The 13,096-nt window shown below is 41.3% G+C and overlaps 1 protein-coding gene across 4 annotated transcripts in view; it reads left to right on the top strand.

The window, feature by feature from the left end:
* The window catches only part of carmil3 (capping protein regulator and myosin 1 linker 3), an 89,290-nt gene that overhangs the window by 65,451 nt on the left and 10,743 nt on the right, over positions 1–13,096 (top strand). For all 4 annotated transcript variants that reach the window (XM_069711350.1, XM_069711352.1, XM_069711351.1 and 1 more), the window contains exons 24-32: positions 1,538–1,636; positions 1,916–2,035; positions 6,004–6,117; positions 6,857–7,032; positions 7,135–7,222; positions 9,063–9,188; positions 10,314–10,380; positions 10,760–10,947; positions 11,603–11,682. In XM_069711350.1, coding sequence (XP_069567451.1) covers positions 1,538–1,636; positions 1,916–2,035; positions 6,004–6,117; positions 6,857–7,032; positions 7,135–7,222; positions 9,063–9,188; positions 10,314–10,380; positions 10,760–10,947; positions 11,603–11,682 — 1,058 coding nt within the window. The remainder of the gene's footprint in view (positions 1–1,537; positions 1,637–1,915; positions 2,036–6,003; positions 6,118–6,856; positions 7,033–7,134; positions 7,223–9,062; positions 9,189–10,313; positions 10,381–10,759; positions 10,948–11,602; positions 11,683–13,096) is intronic.

The raw sequence follows: 13,096 nt of genomic DNA, 5'->3' as shown, positions 1-13,096 counted from the left end.
AGGTGCCTCTGAACGTCATGTCAGACCCTGGTGGGACGAGTTCCTGGTGCACAAAGAGAACTCACCTGGTTGTGCCCCGAACCAGATGCACCTTTTTTGGACTGGGACAATGTTCTGCCCCTCTTAAAATGAAAATGCAAACTCAAAACACCTCGCATCTATCACTGCTTCATTGCCGTTACTGATTTCCAGAGTATGCCACGAAATGTGAGCTCTCTGCTCAAGGTCAATTGTGAAATCACAAATGTTCGCTTACCATTGGTCACAAAAATGTGTGTAACTCAGGTGGTGCTGATGTTGATCAAGTGATGTACATTGGAGTGCTTACTCATGAAAGTTAAAGCTTCCCCCTGCTCCATGCACCTTACTGTAGTGCGCTGTGTTCATGCCTTAAATGACCTTTTTGATCTCACCTCGTACATGTCAAGATTGTATACTCAAGGTTATATTTGTGATTTGAGACCCCTTTTTTTTATGTAGCCAATCAAAGCGTTTCTTTCCAAACCACAGTAGTAACTATTCCTTTTTGTTTGGCAAGATGGTAAACCTGACAGACAACAAGACAGCTGCCAACAAAGATGACACAAAAGAGTGACAGGCTTTGTACGAGCAGCAAACATTAGCTTTTCAGCAGCAGTGTCTCTTCCCGTATGGACATATGTTGTTTGAAGACTTGGTTTGATGAAATACAGGAACAAATATCCATAAGCAAAAGTGTGATTGCTAACACCGCCAGACAGGAGAAATGAATTTAGTAAGATATCAACATCTATAACTTTAAAATACTGAACCATGTGGTCCTTGTCCTTCACTACCATTGCTCACTAAATGCAGTTTGTCACTTGGCTTGTAGGGTGCAGGTAACAGAGCAAGTCTGTTTATATGGCACGTCAGACTCCATTTCCCTGACAACTCAATTGTCAGTCAATCACGCACAATGTCTCTCTTCCCCAGAGGCTCAGAGACTAAAGAAGCATTTTAATACATCTCTAGAAACCAAAATAGCAGTTTACTGTACGTGTGCACCAGCTTATTGGAACATGATCTGTTATTGCTGTGGCACCAGCCTGATGATTTTCAGTTTTTTGTCAAACCCCTTTTCCCAACAGTACATATGCAGTGGATTAATCCTTTAATTAGGTTAGACTTTTATTTGCCTGCATTTGGTCTCTGAAGCTCCCAAGTCGTTGAGAAACTCTTAATTCCATCTTTCTTTACATAAGATGATGATGCAGTGAACACCTCCACCTGCTGAGTCAAGAAAATAAATCAAAGGCGTCCCTGTTGTTTCTGGAGTTCAAAATTCTCTCCACTCTCCTTATTACCATGCAAATGGACTTGTCTCCTGTCTCCTGCACACTGCACTTTGTAAACACCTGTCATCTCCACTCCTCTCCCTCCTTGTTTGTTTTCTCTCTCTGTGTGTGTGTGTGTGTGTGTGTGTGTGTGTGTGTGTGTGTGTGTGTGTGTGTGTGTGTGTGTGTGTGTGTGTGTGTGTGTGTGTGTGTGTGTGTGTGTGTGTGTGTGTGTGTGACAGATCCAGCGTGCCCTGCTTAGGAACAACCAGACTCAGCGTTTCTCTCAGAAACAGGCTCTCCGGCTGAACCAAGGCCTCGTCACCAGCACTGCTGAACAGGTGTGTATCTGTGTTTGTGATTATGATGAGGAACAAGTCAAGATTTTTCATTTTGATAATAGACTGAAATATTGTGACAGCTAACTTATTGTTTGCACTGTTTTTGTCTTTCTCGCTCTCTCTCTCTTTGTGTGTGTGTGTGTGTGTGTGTGTGTGTGTGTGTGTGTGTGTGTGTGTGTGTGTGTGTGTGTGTGTGTGTGTGTGTGTGTGTGTGTGTGTGTGTGTGTGTGTGTGTGTGTGTGTGTGTGTGTGTGTGTGTGTGTGTGTGTGTGTGTGTAGGTGATGGAGCGCCTGTGTGTGCGGGTGCAGCAGCAGGTTTGTGTCCTGAAAGGCTGTGAGGAAGGAGAGGAGGTCCAGACGGCCAGACAAATCCTCAAGGAAGCCAGGAACTCGAGAGCTGTGAGTGGACTGTGTTTGTTTGTGTGTATGCGTGTGCAAGTTATAAATTGTGATTCATGATTCATCGTATAATGCCACAGATTGTGTAGTACAGACAGACATCATGTTTTTAGTACTGTAGAGAAGTGGTTCTCAACAAGTCTAGCTTCAGGACCAAGTGGTAAACTTTAGGACAGAAAACCAAGTAAATGACAACAACTGCACTTCCTCCAGTGTCCACTACAGGCTACCTCCTAAAGAGAGTCAGTCCTCATATCTTCTCGTTAAAATGCCATACTTTACATCTGAAATAAACCTGTTTACAGCCTGCCACAAAAAGCAGCAACTGTACCAGGGGTGGCTTTTTACATCACTCATTCGTTAAGGACGTGGCTGCTTTAAGAGACAGGAGGGTGCCCTCACAGTTGGCGAGCTGCCTGCAGGTTTCAGCCAGGCTTCATTCGTCCTGCCTCAGCTCCACCCATGCACCACCTTATGGAATTAGCTTGGAGTAAGGTTGAATTGGGCATTGCCAAAATGGTGACGGCTGGAGCTACTGAACCACTTTTCAGGAAACCTATGGGTGACATCATGGAGGCTATGTCAGTTTTGTGTTTACAGTCTATGCTGTGGACCCACATTGTTTACCTAAAAATAGTACAGTGTATGCCTTCATGCAATGTTAAAAACATGAAGTTTTAACTGGTGATGTTCATGGCAGACATGACAATGTTTGTCTTAGTCGTCACTGTCATAACAACGCTGTCAGAAAATGGCAACTGCATGCACGCCTTGTCATGGGAAAACATACTGTATGTCTTTCAAAATAGAAGTGCGCCATTATATATTTAGTGGACTGCAAAATAAAAGCTTTTAAATACCTTTTTTTTTTTTTTTTTAACGCACGCATTTGTGTCCCACTCAAAATAGCCCTGCGGCCCACTTCTGGCTCATGAACCACCAGTTGAGAACCACTGCTGTGGAGTGTGTATTATGTCCTGGCAGTTTTTGTGAACTTTATGCCTCTGCTTCACTGTAGTTAAGCTGGAAATATTGTTAATTTGTTCGACTTTGACCTCTTGACTATGATTACTTTGGAGATTCTGATTTTACACTTTCTATTAAGACACTCAAGATATACTTAGCAGCATCCTTATAATCATTCATACATTAAAATAAATGTAAAGAGACAAAGCTCCGGCTATTAACCGTAAAAAACAATAAAACTGATTCAGCATATAAAACCAGTAAAACTGGAATATTGCAAATGTGCATTAAACAGCAATACACACAACAGCAAAACAGACCCCACTATAAAGATCTCTGTGATTATAAAAAGTCTCATTATTACTGCAGTAACGGCTGCTCTTTCAAACTTTAAGAACTAATGAATACATTTATATAACAGTCCAGTCTGTATTTTAGAAGTCTAAACCTTCAGTAAATGCTCACATACAGAACGATGGATGTGAGATGGATCATTCTTTAATTTTGAAGCGTTAGAATGAATGAATTATAAGTTACAGCTGAAGACTTTATTAGCAGTTTAATAGTTATTCATTGTTACTTTATTGAATAAACTATAAGAGGTGCGTTAGAACGACCTTCATCTTGGCAGCTTGTAAAGAATCTCACAGGCTGGTGAGTCATCAATAGTCAAATCTCAAATTAATTAGTAAAGGTTAATGAATAAGCAGTCAGGTCAGCAGTTATGTTGAAGTCTCCGGGAGCTCGATTTAGAATGATGCTTATTCCATGCAAAGAATTTGAAGTTCTAGAAAGCCTCAAATTACAACAAATATGTTTTTTAGAGTGTCCTGTCACTCCAATTGAATGGCTATTTTTATTTCTGTGAGGAAGAAAACAAATCAATGACAGCAGATACAGCAGAAACAAAAATACCATGTGGTTTTTACGGCAACACAAAAACATGGCACACAACTGACGTAACGGGAATCTCGCATCCATAAACCATATGTTCGAGCCAGACACTGCGAGCAGCTTCAATAAGTTTCACCCAACAAAACAACATGAAACGTGTTTGTGCTGAATACTAATGTAGTATTAAAAATTACACAGATCCACTCATCAACACCAAATAAGAAAACACACTCCATGTTGTGCTCTGTTTGTACTGGTGCATGTGAAGACAGCAGGATATTAACGATGCAACAAACTGGTACGTTATGTGCTCAGTTAAAACAGTAAAACGTGTTGGCTGCCATTTGATTATTGATTAGAACAAACACACACATTCCTGAGCCTCACAGTTCATTTTGTTTTGTTTCCGGTTGTGGTCAAAATTCATGTTGCATATAAATATTTGTCCTCTTTGTGACTTGTAATAATCTGCTGTTTTCTGTTGAAAAGGCTGTCAGTCACACAGTAGAGGAGACTCGCAGGAGAAGCACCACTCACGATTTTAAGCTATTTTTCTTAAGTTCCACTATTGAGCTTTTATAAGCAGTACATTAATGTTTAATAAATGGCTTTAAACACATTATTGTATAATATGGATATGTGCATGAAGAAATAAGTACTGTCTACAAATGCTACATATGGTGGAGTTAAAGTAAAGGGTTGTGTGATAATACAATTTAGACCAAGAAAACATAAAGCAATTTACAGCAATTAGTAACATTTCTAAAAGCTGTAGGCAAGAAAATGTGCCAAAATTATCACCTATCAAGCTACAGGTTTACAATTTTCTTGTGAGTCCCGTGTCCCTTTTTCCCACATTTGACTATTTTTCTGTGTTTTATTTGCAATGTTGATATTCATAAGAAGATATTCTTCTGGTTTTAGGTACCAAAAAACATCTCAACATAGTTTTACATTTCCTCTCTTAGGCTTCTTTCTGGATATCTATCAAGAACAGGCTGTTTTGAGTCTGTGTCTTTAAGGCGCATTATTATTAATGACACTCTCTTCTGATTGGTTGACTCTTTTCTGAGTGACGTATGCCCAGGCCAATCACAGGTTTTCTTCAGTCTTGTTGCTTGCCAGCTCTGTGACAGAAATGTTTTCCTCCACATTTAAAGTTGAATTATGTGCCATGCTGAGGACAGACATACATGTATGTCTTGCGTGTGAGTTTGTGACATCACAAACTTATTGCAGTCCAGCCGACTTGCTGAATAAGGGCGGCACGGTGGTGCAGTGGTTAGCACTGTCACCTCACAGCAAAAAAGGTTCCGGGTCCGAATCCGGTCCTGGGCCTTTCTGTGCGGAGTTTGCATGTTCTCCCTGTGCTTGCGTGGGTTCTCTCCAGGTTCTCTGGCTTCCTCCCATCATCCAAAAACATGCACCTCAGGTCAGGTTACCTGGCGCCGCGCTAGTGGCAGCCTGCTGCAGCATCTCCCCCCTGAGAGCCCCCCTGCTGTAGTGATGAAATTTCCCCTCGGGGATTAATAAAGTGTATCAAATCAAATCAAAAATAAAGGATGTGTGGACTGAGCATTTTGACACATTTTTCACAGTATCTTTATAGCATTTAAACCTGCTTTAAATAATCAAAATGAAATGGCAATCTGAATTATACACTATGGGACCTTTAATTTCACTTTCTGATAAGGCAACAGCAAAAGTTAGCAGAGCTACAGAGAACTTGGCAACCCCAAGACATGTTGTTTTTTAATAATAATAATAGTTAAAGTAAATAACGTGTAAATCTAAGTAGTTTGTGACAACAAAAAAAGTCCTTCCCGCTAATTTAATGTAATGATAGTTTAAGAGATTAAAAAAAGCAGCAATTTATAATGCAGCCAACAATTGCTTCATCTTGACCTGCTGCTTAGACATAAATGTGTTAATAATAATATAAAGCTAATATATTAAAGCAAATATTGACCTGACTTTCAGAATCTGCTTAATGAGTCCTCTAGATGCTAAAAGTATATTTTTCTAATATGTCCAAGTTTTGTGATTCATTTTGAATGTGACTAAATGGCTTCCTCTCTGCTGTGTCTTGTTGTGCATATGTTCATCAGCTGTATCCGTCTCTGTGTGAGCTGGCCCACGTGTTGTCGGTGGACGGTCCCGTCAAACAGCGCCTGGACACTCTGGCTGCAGAACTGGCCAAAGCTGCTGACAAAGAGCTGCAGGTAGGCTGGGGGGTCGACCTGCAAAACAGTCCTCCCCTGATGCATTTGTATTTTAAACAGTGGTGCAGCACTGAACTAGTTGCATTTAAATTGCCCATTAATGGCGCGTTACTGTGTGTGTGTGTGTGTGTGTGTGTGTGTGTGTGTGTGTGTGTGTGTGTGTGTGTGTGTGTGTGTGTGTGTGTGTGTGTGTGTGTGTGTGTGTGTGTGTGTGTGTGTGTGTGTGTGTGTGTGTGTGCGCGCGCGCGCAGGTATGCTGACTTCGAAAGAAATGTAGCATTTAAATTCACAGGAAAGGAAGACTTTAAAAAATGTTATTTTCCGATTTGGTCCTGTTGGGATTCAATAGCACCACACAGACAAAAGCAGCACACACCCTGAGGAGGAATCTGGGTTACTTCTTTATTGGAATTCAACTTACTTGAGCAGAATTTACATCTTTGTTTGTGCCGCCCGGTTTTGTTGTTATGCTCAAAGCTGCAGTTCTGATTTGCAAAGATAATAAAATATAGGTGGGGGAATTTCAGGTGTGTTCAAGCACGAATATCCAACTTTGTTGTTAAGTTAACATGTACAGGAAGATGTGAGCAGTTGATATGAATGGTTACAATAGTGACTGCATATGTATTGCATATGCAATGCACACAATTTGAGAATCAAATTCTGTGGAAACATTTTTATCCTTAGAAGTTCTTAAATGTACATAACGTGTGTGTAGTGACGCGTGTCTTTTGTCCAGGTGGTCGTGGACTCCATGGTGTCTCTCTGCCGCGAATTGTGCCCCATGTCCTGCTCAGCCGCCGAGAGACTCAGTCCGCCTTTCTCCTCCATCTCCGAGCAAGTTTCGATCCCTCGCTCCTCCATCCGCAACGCCCTGATGGAGAGAGCAGCCGAAGACATCAACCGAGCCCTGGAGTAAGAAAAGAGAGCCGAGAGGGTTCAACTCGGGCAAAGAACTTCATCCAAGACACTGATGTAATTGGTGTTCTCTCCCCCTTTTCTCTCCCTCTGTCTCAGGGAGGTGAAGCTCTCTGTGGTGTCCTATCTGACCAACTCCATAGTGGATCAGATTCTCCAAGAGCTCTACACCACTCATAAAACCCTGGTACTGGTAATGACCCCTTTACTGCATGCCTTCTCGTAGATTGTAGAAAAATAATTCTCTTTCATTGGACATGTGCTATCAACCATCACACAAGTATTACAAATATATTAAGTGAGATCAAAAAGTTCCTGTTGTGCGTGAATGGAGCACCGCACGGTAACGTGCACGAAGCAGGAGGAAGCAAAAACTCATGAGTTAGTATTGCAAGTTACATCACACCCAAGCACCCAAGTCACACACATGTTTGTGACCAGTCGTACATGAGCATTTGCGACTGTTTCCCCACACCTTACTTTGAAAAAATATAAACTGCCAGTAGTTTCTAAATCTGATATATTTCTTGCGGCTCACCCAAAACAATGATGTTTTTATGCTTATGTGAATAAATGATAATCCATGAGTAGCCTTCTGCAGCTTTCCAGCACAGAAGCAAAGTGCCAGCAGACAATTTATTTCGGTGTCTGTCCACGGACTGTTGTTCTCTCCGTCCTCCTTAGCACCAAAATCTACACTCTGTGATAGCGCTCTGCTCACTCTGTCACTCTGTCACTCTGAAAATGACGTTGTCATTGTGTGTTGCGAAATCCAATCCAGACTGAGACGTATCTGTAAAAATCCGATTGGAATCGCATTTTCAAACCACCTCCAGATGTGGTTTGGATCTGATTTCATGATGGATTTCATGGGGTTTTTACTGTCCAGGCTTTCAAACATCAGTCTAGATCCAAGCTGGATCTGACAACAAACAGATTTAGGCTGACAGTCTGAACAAGGCCTAAGAAAGCCATTCACTACTGTGTACATTCAGTGTCCCATACAATACAGCATGATTTCATATTGTGAGTAAATATTTTTCTGTTGTGGAATGTGTTCAAATGAATTATAAAGCATGTTGTCCTCCATACTATAGTTACATGAATGTAGATAAAGGTCTCTTTTAATGGCAGATCACACACAGCGTGTTGCCAAACACTTACACCGGTGTTTCCACCAGCCACATTAATGTAGAGTAGAGATTTGCAGAATGTCAGAAATGGCTCACGATTCCACTCAAAAGAGAAGAAAGCCAACAGAATGAAAACATTGATTTTACCAGTGTATTTAGTGAATTAAGACTTCATGCTGCATGAATGTCATCTGGGTCAAGAGCGGCAGCTACTCTGCAATGTTTTATGAAATGCTTCTTCTAACGTGTCAGAGGACCCATCGGCATTTAATTTCTGGAGAGTTTTTAAAAACGGATCTCTCAGCCTGTCAAAACGAATTCTAATATGTGCAATCATTTGAAGTAGGCCCTCTGATTCGCTTGTCGTTACCATGTTAGGATGAAGGATTGTCAGTTTTCGGGGTCTTTTTAAGGAGAGTATCGCGCACAGAGACTACATGACTTGATTTGAGCTGGTTAAGGACATGATTAGACCCTGCGGGCTCTACTCTCCATAAAATCTGGTTGTTTAAAATGAAGCCAGTGGAAAAGCAGGCAAAAACAGACTTCTGGCAATAAGACTCGCTGCCCCTCTCTGCTTTGCATTCCATTCACCGCCTCTACCGTTGCATCTCATTCTCCTTTCTGTCTTACTGCAGTGCCAGTTTGCCCTCTATAGTGCCTCCCTCTGCTTTGATAATCAAGAAAATTGTATTTAATTCATATTCGTCCTGAGCTTCATGGGCAAAGTACCCTTTACTTTGTTTGTGAGCTTCTTGGGTAACAAGGGCGCGCGGACACGCCTGTTCCTCTGAGATTTGCGTTTTCGGGATATTGTTCCAGGTGTCATCACTGTGTGACTGAGCGTTTGTGTGTATGTGATGCTGAATGTTTCTGATGTGTGTGTTGCATCAGCTGCGACAGGTGTCTCAGGCGAAGCGTTGGGATGACGTCGGGACGGACAGACGCACCATCAGACAGTCCAGACTAGTCGAGTCTCTGGACTTTCCTGACGAGGACTTTGGTGTCAACCTGGGAATAGTAAGTGCCTGAGACACATGTTGATATGAAGTGTGTGCTTAACAAGAGTGAACTGTTGTTCCAGCATGAATATGGTGCTGATGCAATTATTTAATGTGTATTTCAAATTATTGCATCTAAGGAATTACCAAAGTTTGGATCATTTAAACTAATTTGTAAAGCAAAAGTAAAAAGAATTCACTGGGTTTAGCTCCTGAGAAATGAGAAACTGATATTTTTCTTCTGCAGTAAATCCTCTAAACTGAATAAGACAGTATTTGATGATGTGGACAGGACAAACAAACAGTTTGAAAATATCCCCATGGGGCTGTTGGACCTTTTAGATCAGGGGTCTCAAACCTACTTTGACAAAATGAAAGTGTCCCAAAGCTTCTGATGCGGCAGTCGGACACTGTAACATTAGTTCACATAGCTGAGCTCCACCAAACCAGCTGAATAAGTTTATTTTATATGAACAATAATAAATTGATACTCAACACGCATTGTCAACCCGTAGCTCGTGAGCTGCTGGTAGGAGTTCCCTCCTTTAGATGGGCACTTTATTATTATTTTTAATAGATGTATGAATAACTATATCCTGCAGGCTGATCAATCCGTGTTTGTTTCATGGTAAATATGTGTTTTAATTACTGCAGAAATAGATGAAAGCCCAAAAGATCACCATCCTTTGTCCCTTAGTACCTGTCATTTTTGTGCCAGTTGTTCTCAAAATCATGAGACTTCCCATAATCCCTGCACCTTCTCACTGCTAAGAACATGTGGATTACTTCCTCATCATTACATTAATGATGCTGTGTTTGGTCTTTTCTTTTCTTTTCCACAGAGGAAAGTCATTTTCTCCATTAGCTGTTTATTTGTTTTGCATGTGCCCACATTTTAAAAACTTTACTCCATTGTTTCAGGAGCATCTTCCACCTCTGTAAAGCAATCAAATTTCCCGCAAAACACACCTATGTTATCTTCCTATAATCTTATCACTGTTGGTTTACAGACATTATTCACTGATGGTGGAATACAACACATAACACACCTTCATTTGTATTACTTGCATTGTGGGTAGTTCTCATGCGTGTTATTTTGTGTGTAAACCTGTTCTTCATGTACGATTATCTTCTCTGACTGAAGGACACCATGGCCATTAAGAAGCGGAGCTCCAGAACTAGAAGAATTCGTCCCGTCTCCAACAGACTCAGTGAGTTTATATAGCATCATTTATTGATATCAAGGCAAGAGTCAACTGACTTTTGGTATTTTAATCATTGAGATGATTGAATGAGCGATCGTGTTGTTCGATATTTAAGCTGTAATTTTACTCTGCCCATGCTAATGCTTACGCTTATTGTATATTTTAATATCTTAAAATGAAAATGCAAAGTTGTTTTTTAATCCCCAAAATAGTAGAAAAAAGTTATTGTATTTGATTAAAAAAAAATATGTAGGCGCTCCTTCAGTGCAACTTTAGTCTAACCTCTTGTTCAATTAAAATCAACCTTTATTACATGGATTGTGCTGCAGGTTGGATGCAACATGTCACTGACATTTTGTCTCAACCCTTTCCCGTCTTGTTGCAGGTTTGGGTGACGAGCCCAGCTCGTCTCCTACACCCTCAGCTCCGCCCCACTCCGGCCCTCTCACGCACTCGGCGTCCTGGGAGTGCCTTTCCACCCTCCCCACCAACGGCTCACCTTTACGTCACGTGACCCACATCAGGCCACGCCCACCGCGTAGACACAGATCGGGACACCTTCCTCCCGAATCTGTAAGTTGATGCCGTGGGACGTGGCCATGAACTTTGACCTTTTGCTGAACTCATGCATGATCAAACTTTTTTACCGACCTGCTTCAGTGGGCTGTTTTTCTAGAATATAGAAGTAAAGTTGGTATTGTGCATGTTTAACCACCATGTCTTTAATTTCATACATCGTGAGTTTGAGTCCACTTGCTTCCACTGAAGTGCTCAGAGGGGGGTCGAGGTGGGAAAGCAAAGCCTACATCTATAGTTTTTTTTAATCTCTGTGCTGCTTTGTGTGAGCTTTTGTTATTCATCTTGTTTTCAATGCCAGCGGCGCTTTCCAAAAATAAGTCTCTTTTAAAGTAGGAAGCTGTCGCATGTGTCTCTGTGACTCAAACGTTGATTGTGTGCAGACCTCTCCAGGGGCCGCGGGGCAGCTGCTAACTTAGCAGCTTGTTTGTTTAGAGACTTTCTAAAAGCTTCTTTTTTTTTGTCTAAATCAGTACAAACTCAGTTAGGGCAGTATGAGCAGGAGCTGTTTTACAAACAGACTTGTGTTGGCAGCGTAGTCAGGTTTGCCAGCCAGCCATTTGAAATGACAAAACCTTTTGTCAGGCTTTCAGCCTTTTGTCACCATAACAGATTGATCAGTGTTGTTCTGTTTCCTGTCGTGCGTGTGCAGCATTACTCGGAGAACGGAGGAGTCAACATGCTGGAGGACGGACTGCCTGATTTCTACAGCAAGAGAGTTCTACCTGACAGGTAAAGTACGGTTTTATTTTTGTGCAGTCGTTAAAATGTGCAGTAAATGTCACCTTACTTCAGTGACACATGAAGACAAAACACATTCAAGAGTGAAAGTAAAGACACTGAGGGAACTGTCGTGATTTTGTAAACCCTGATATATTATCTTTTGACAATTACTAGAACTTCACTTTGTAATTATTCAAGGCAGTTGTTATTTGTATGATAATTATCTGGTATTGATGCGAATATTCTGTCTAACAAGAAAACAATTCACCATAAAAAAAATCATTGCTGGTAAATGGAACCTGCTGCTGCTATTGAAGCAACCGCAGAAAAGTTTCAAAAGTACCTTTAAGTGCAATACTACTGAGAGCCACTAGGCGCAAACTTCAAATAACCTCTGGCTCCATAGACTCTCATTCAAAAAGTGTCAACTTCTCTCATGAAATACAAAGTTCATCAACTATTTCCATAAGTTATTGTAATGTCATTTGCTAAAGTCAGCCCTTCTGATAAGTCATCTGATGGTCCTTCTGAAAATTATTTCATTATTAATTAGATATTAGGCTTTAAAGATATATATGTTTGGGGTATGCCGGGATTTGATTCATATGCCGGTGGTGCCATCCGGTTTGCAGTGTAGGTCTGTGGGAATAATGGCCTCTGGTTCCGAGTCTGAGCTATGAATTACAACCACCCCGACCTTTTCCCCACCCCGTCCAAATATGTGCTGTGGTCCAAATGACATACTTCCCTTAGTACCCTAACAAATAGGGCTCTTTACATGTTCGGACTCTTACTTGTGTAGTGCAGGAATTTTGACAGTGTCGTTTCAAATCACACACCGCCATTCTGCAATGACCGGAAATGACCTCAGCATGTGAACACATCAGCCGCTACAATATCTGCAGCTTTAATTATTTTACCCAGAAATTAACGTGTTTTTATGTCGTCTGTTTATCACACTCAATAAACACACTGATTCTTCTGTCCAGCAGAAGTAGTGAAAAAGAAACACTTTTGTGTGATGTTCAGAAACAGCTGCAGATTCCTCAGATGTCTTAATCTGAAAATTCTTTACGCCCCACCCTTCCTCAACAGAGCCAAGATGGCGACCGTTTAAGGTAGAAAGTATCCAGCGTTGCACACTTCTCTTTTGGGCTGTTTTGAGTGCATCATCTTGATACTTGTAGTGCACTTCATGTTTCTGTACTTGACCGTGTGAACGCATTTATGCACTCAAAATAGTGAGTGTACGTCATTTGGAACAAACCACTGGTCACTTCTGGCTCCAAAATAACAAGATGGCGACGGCCAAATGCCAGACTCGAGGCTTCAAAACATCAGAAGTTCCCCATATCAAGTTTAAATTTGTTAGAAATTCTCCCATCGCTGCCCTCAAATGGAGAAAAAAATCGGGTAATGCCTG

This window comes from Brachyistius frenatus, unplaced genomic scaffold (assembly GCF_029030835.1).
Source record: "Brachyistius frenatus isolate BFR_SWC_R1_liver_20210118 unplaced genomic scaffold, ASM2903083v1 Contig_99, whole genome shotgun sequence".
In the NCBI taxonomy this organism is placed as follows: domain Eukaryota; kingdom Metazoa; phylum Chordata; class Actinopteri; family Embiotocidae; genus Brachyistius; species Brachyistius frenatus.
Note: the sequence above shows the minus strand (reverse complement) of the source record. Positions and strands in the feature narration are given on the sequence as shown.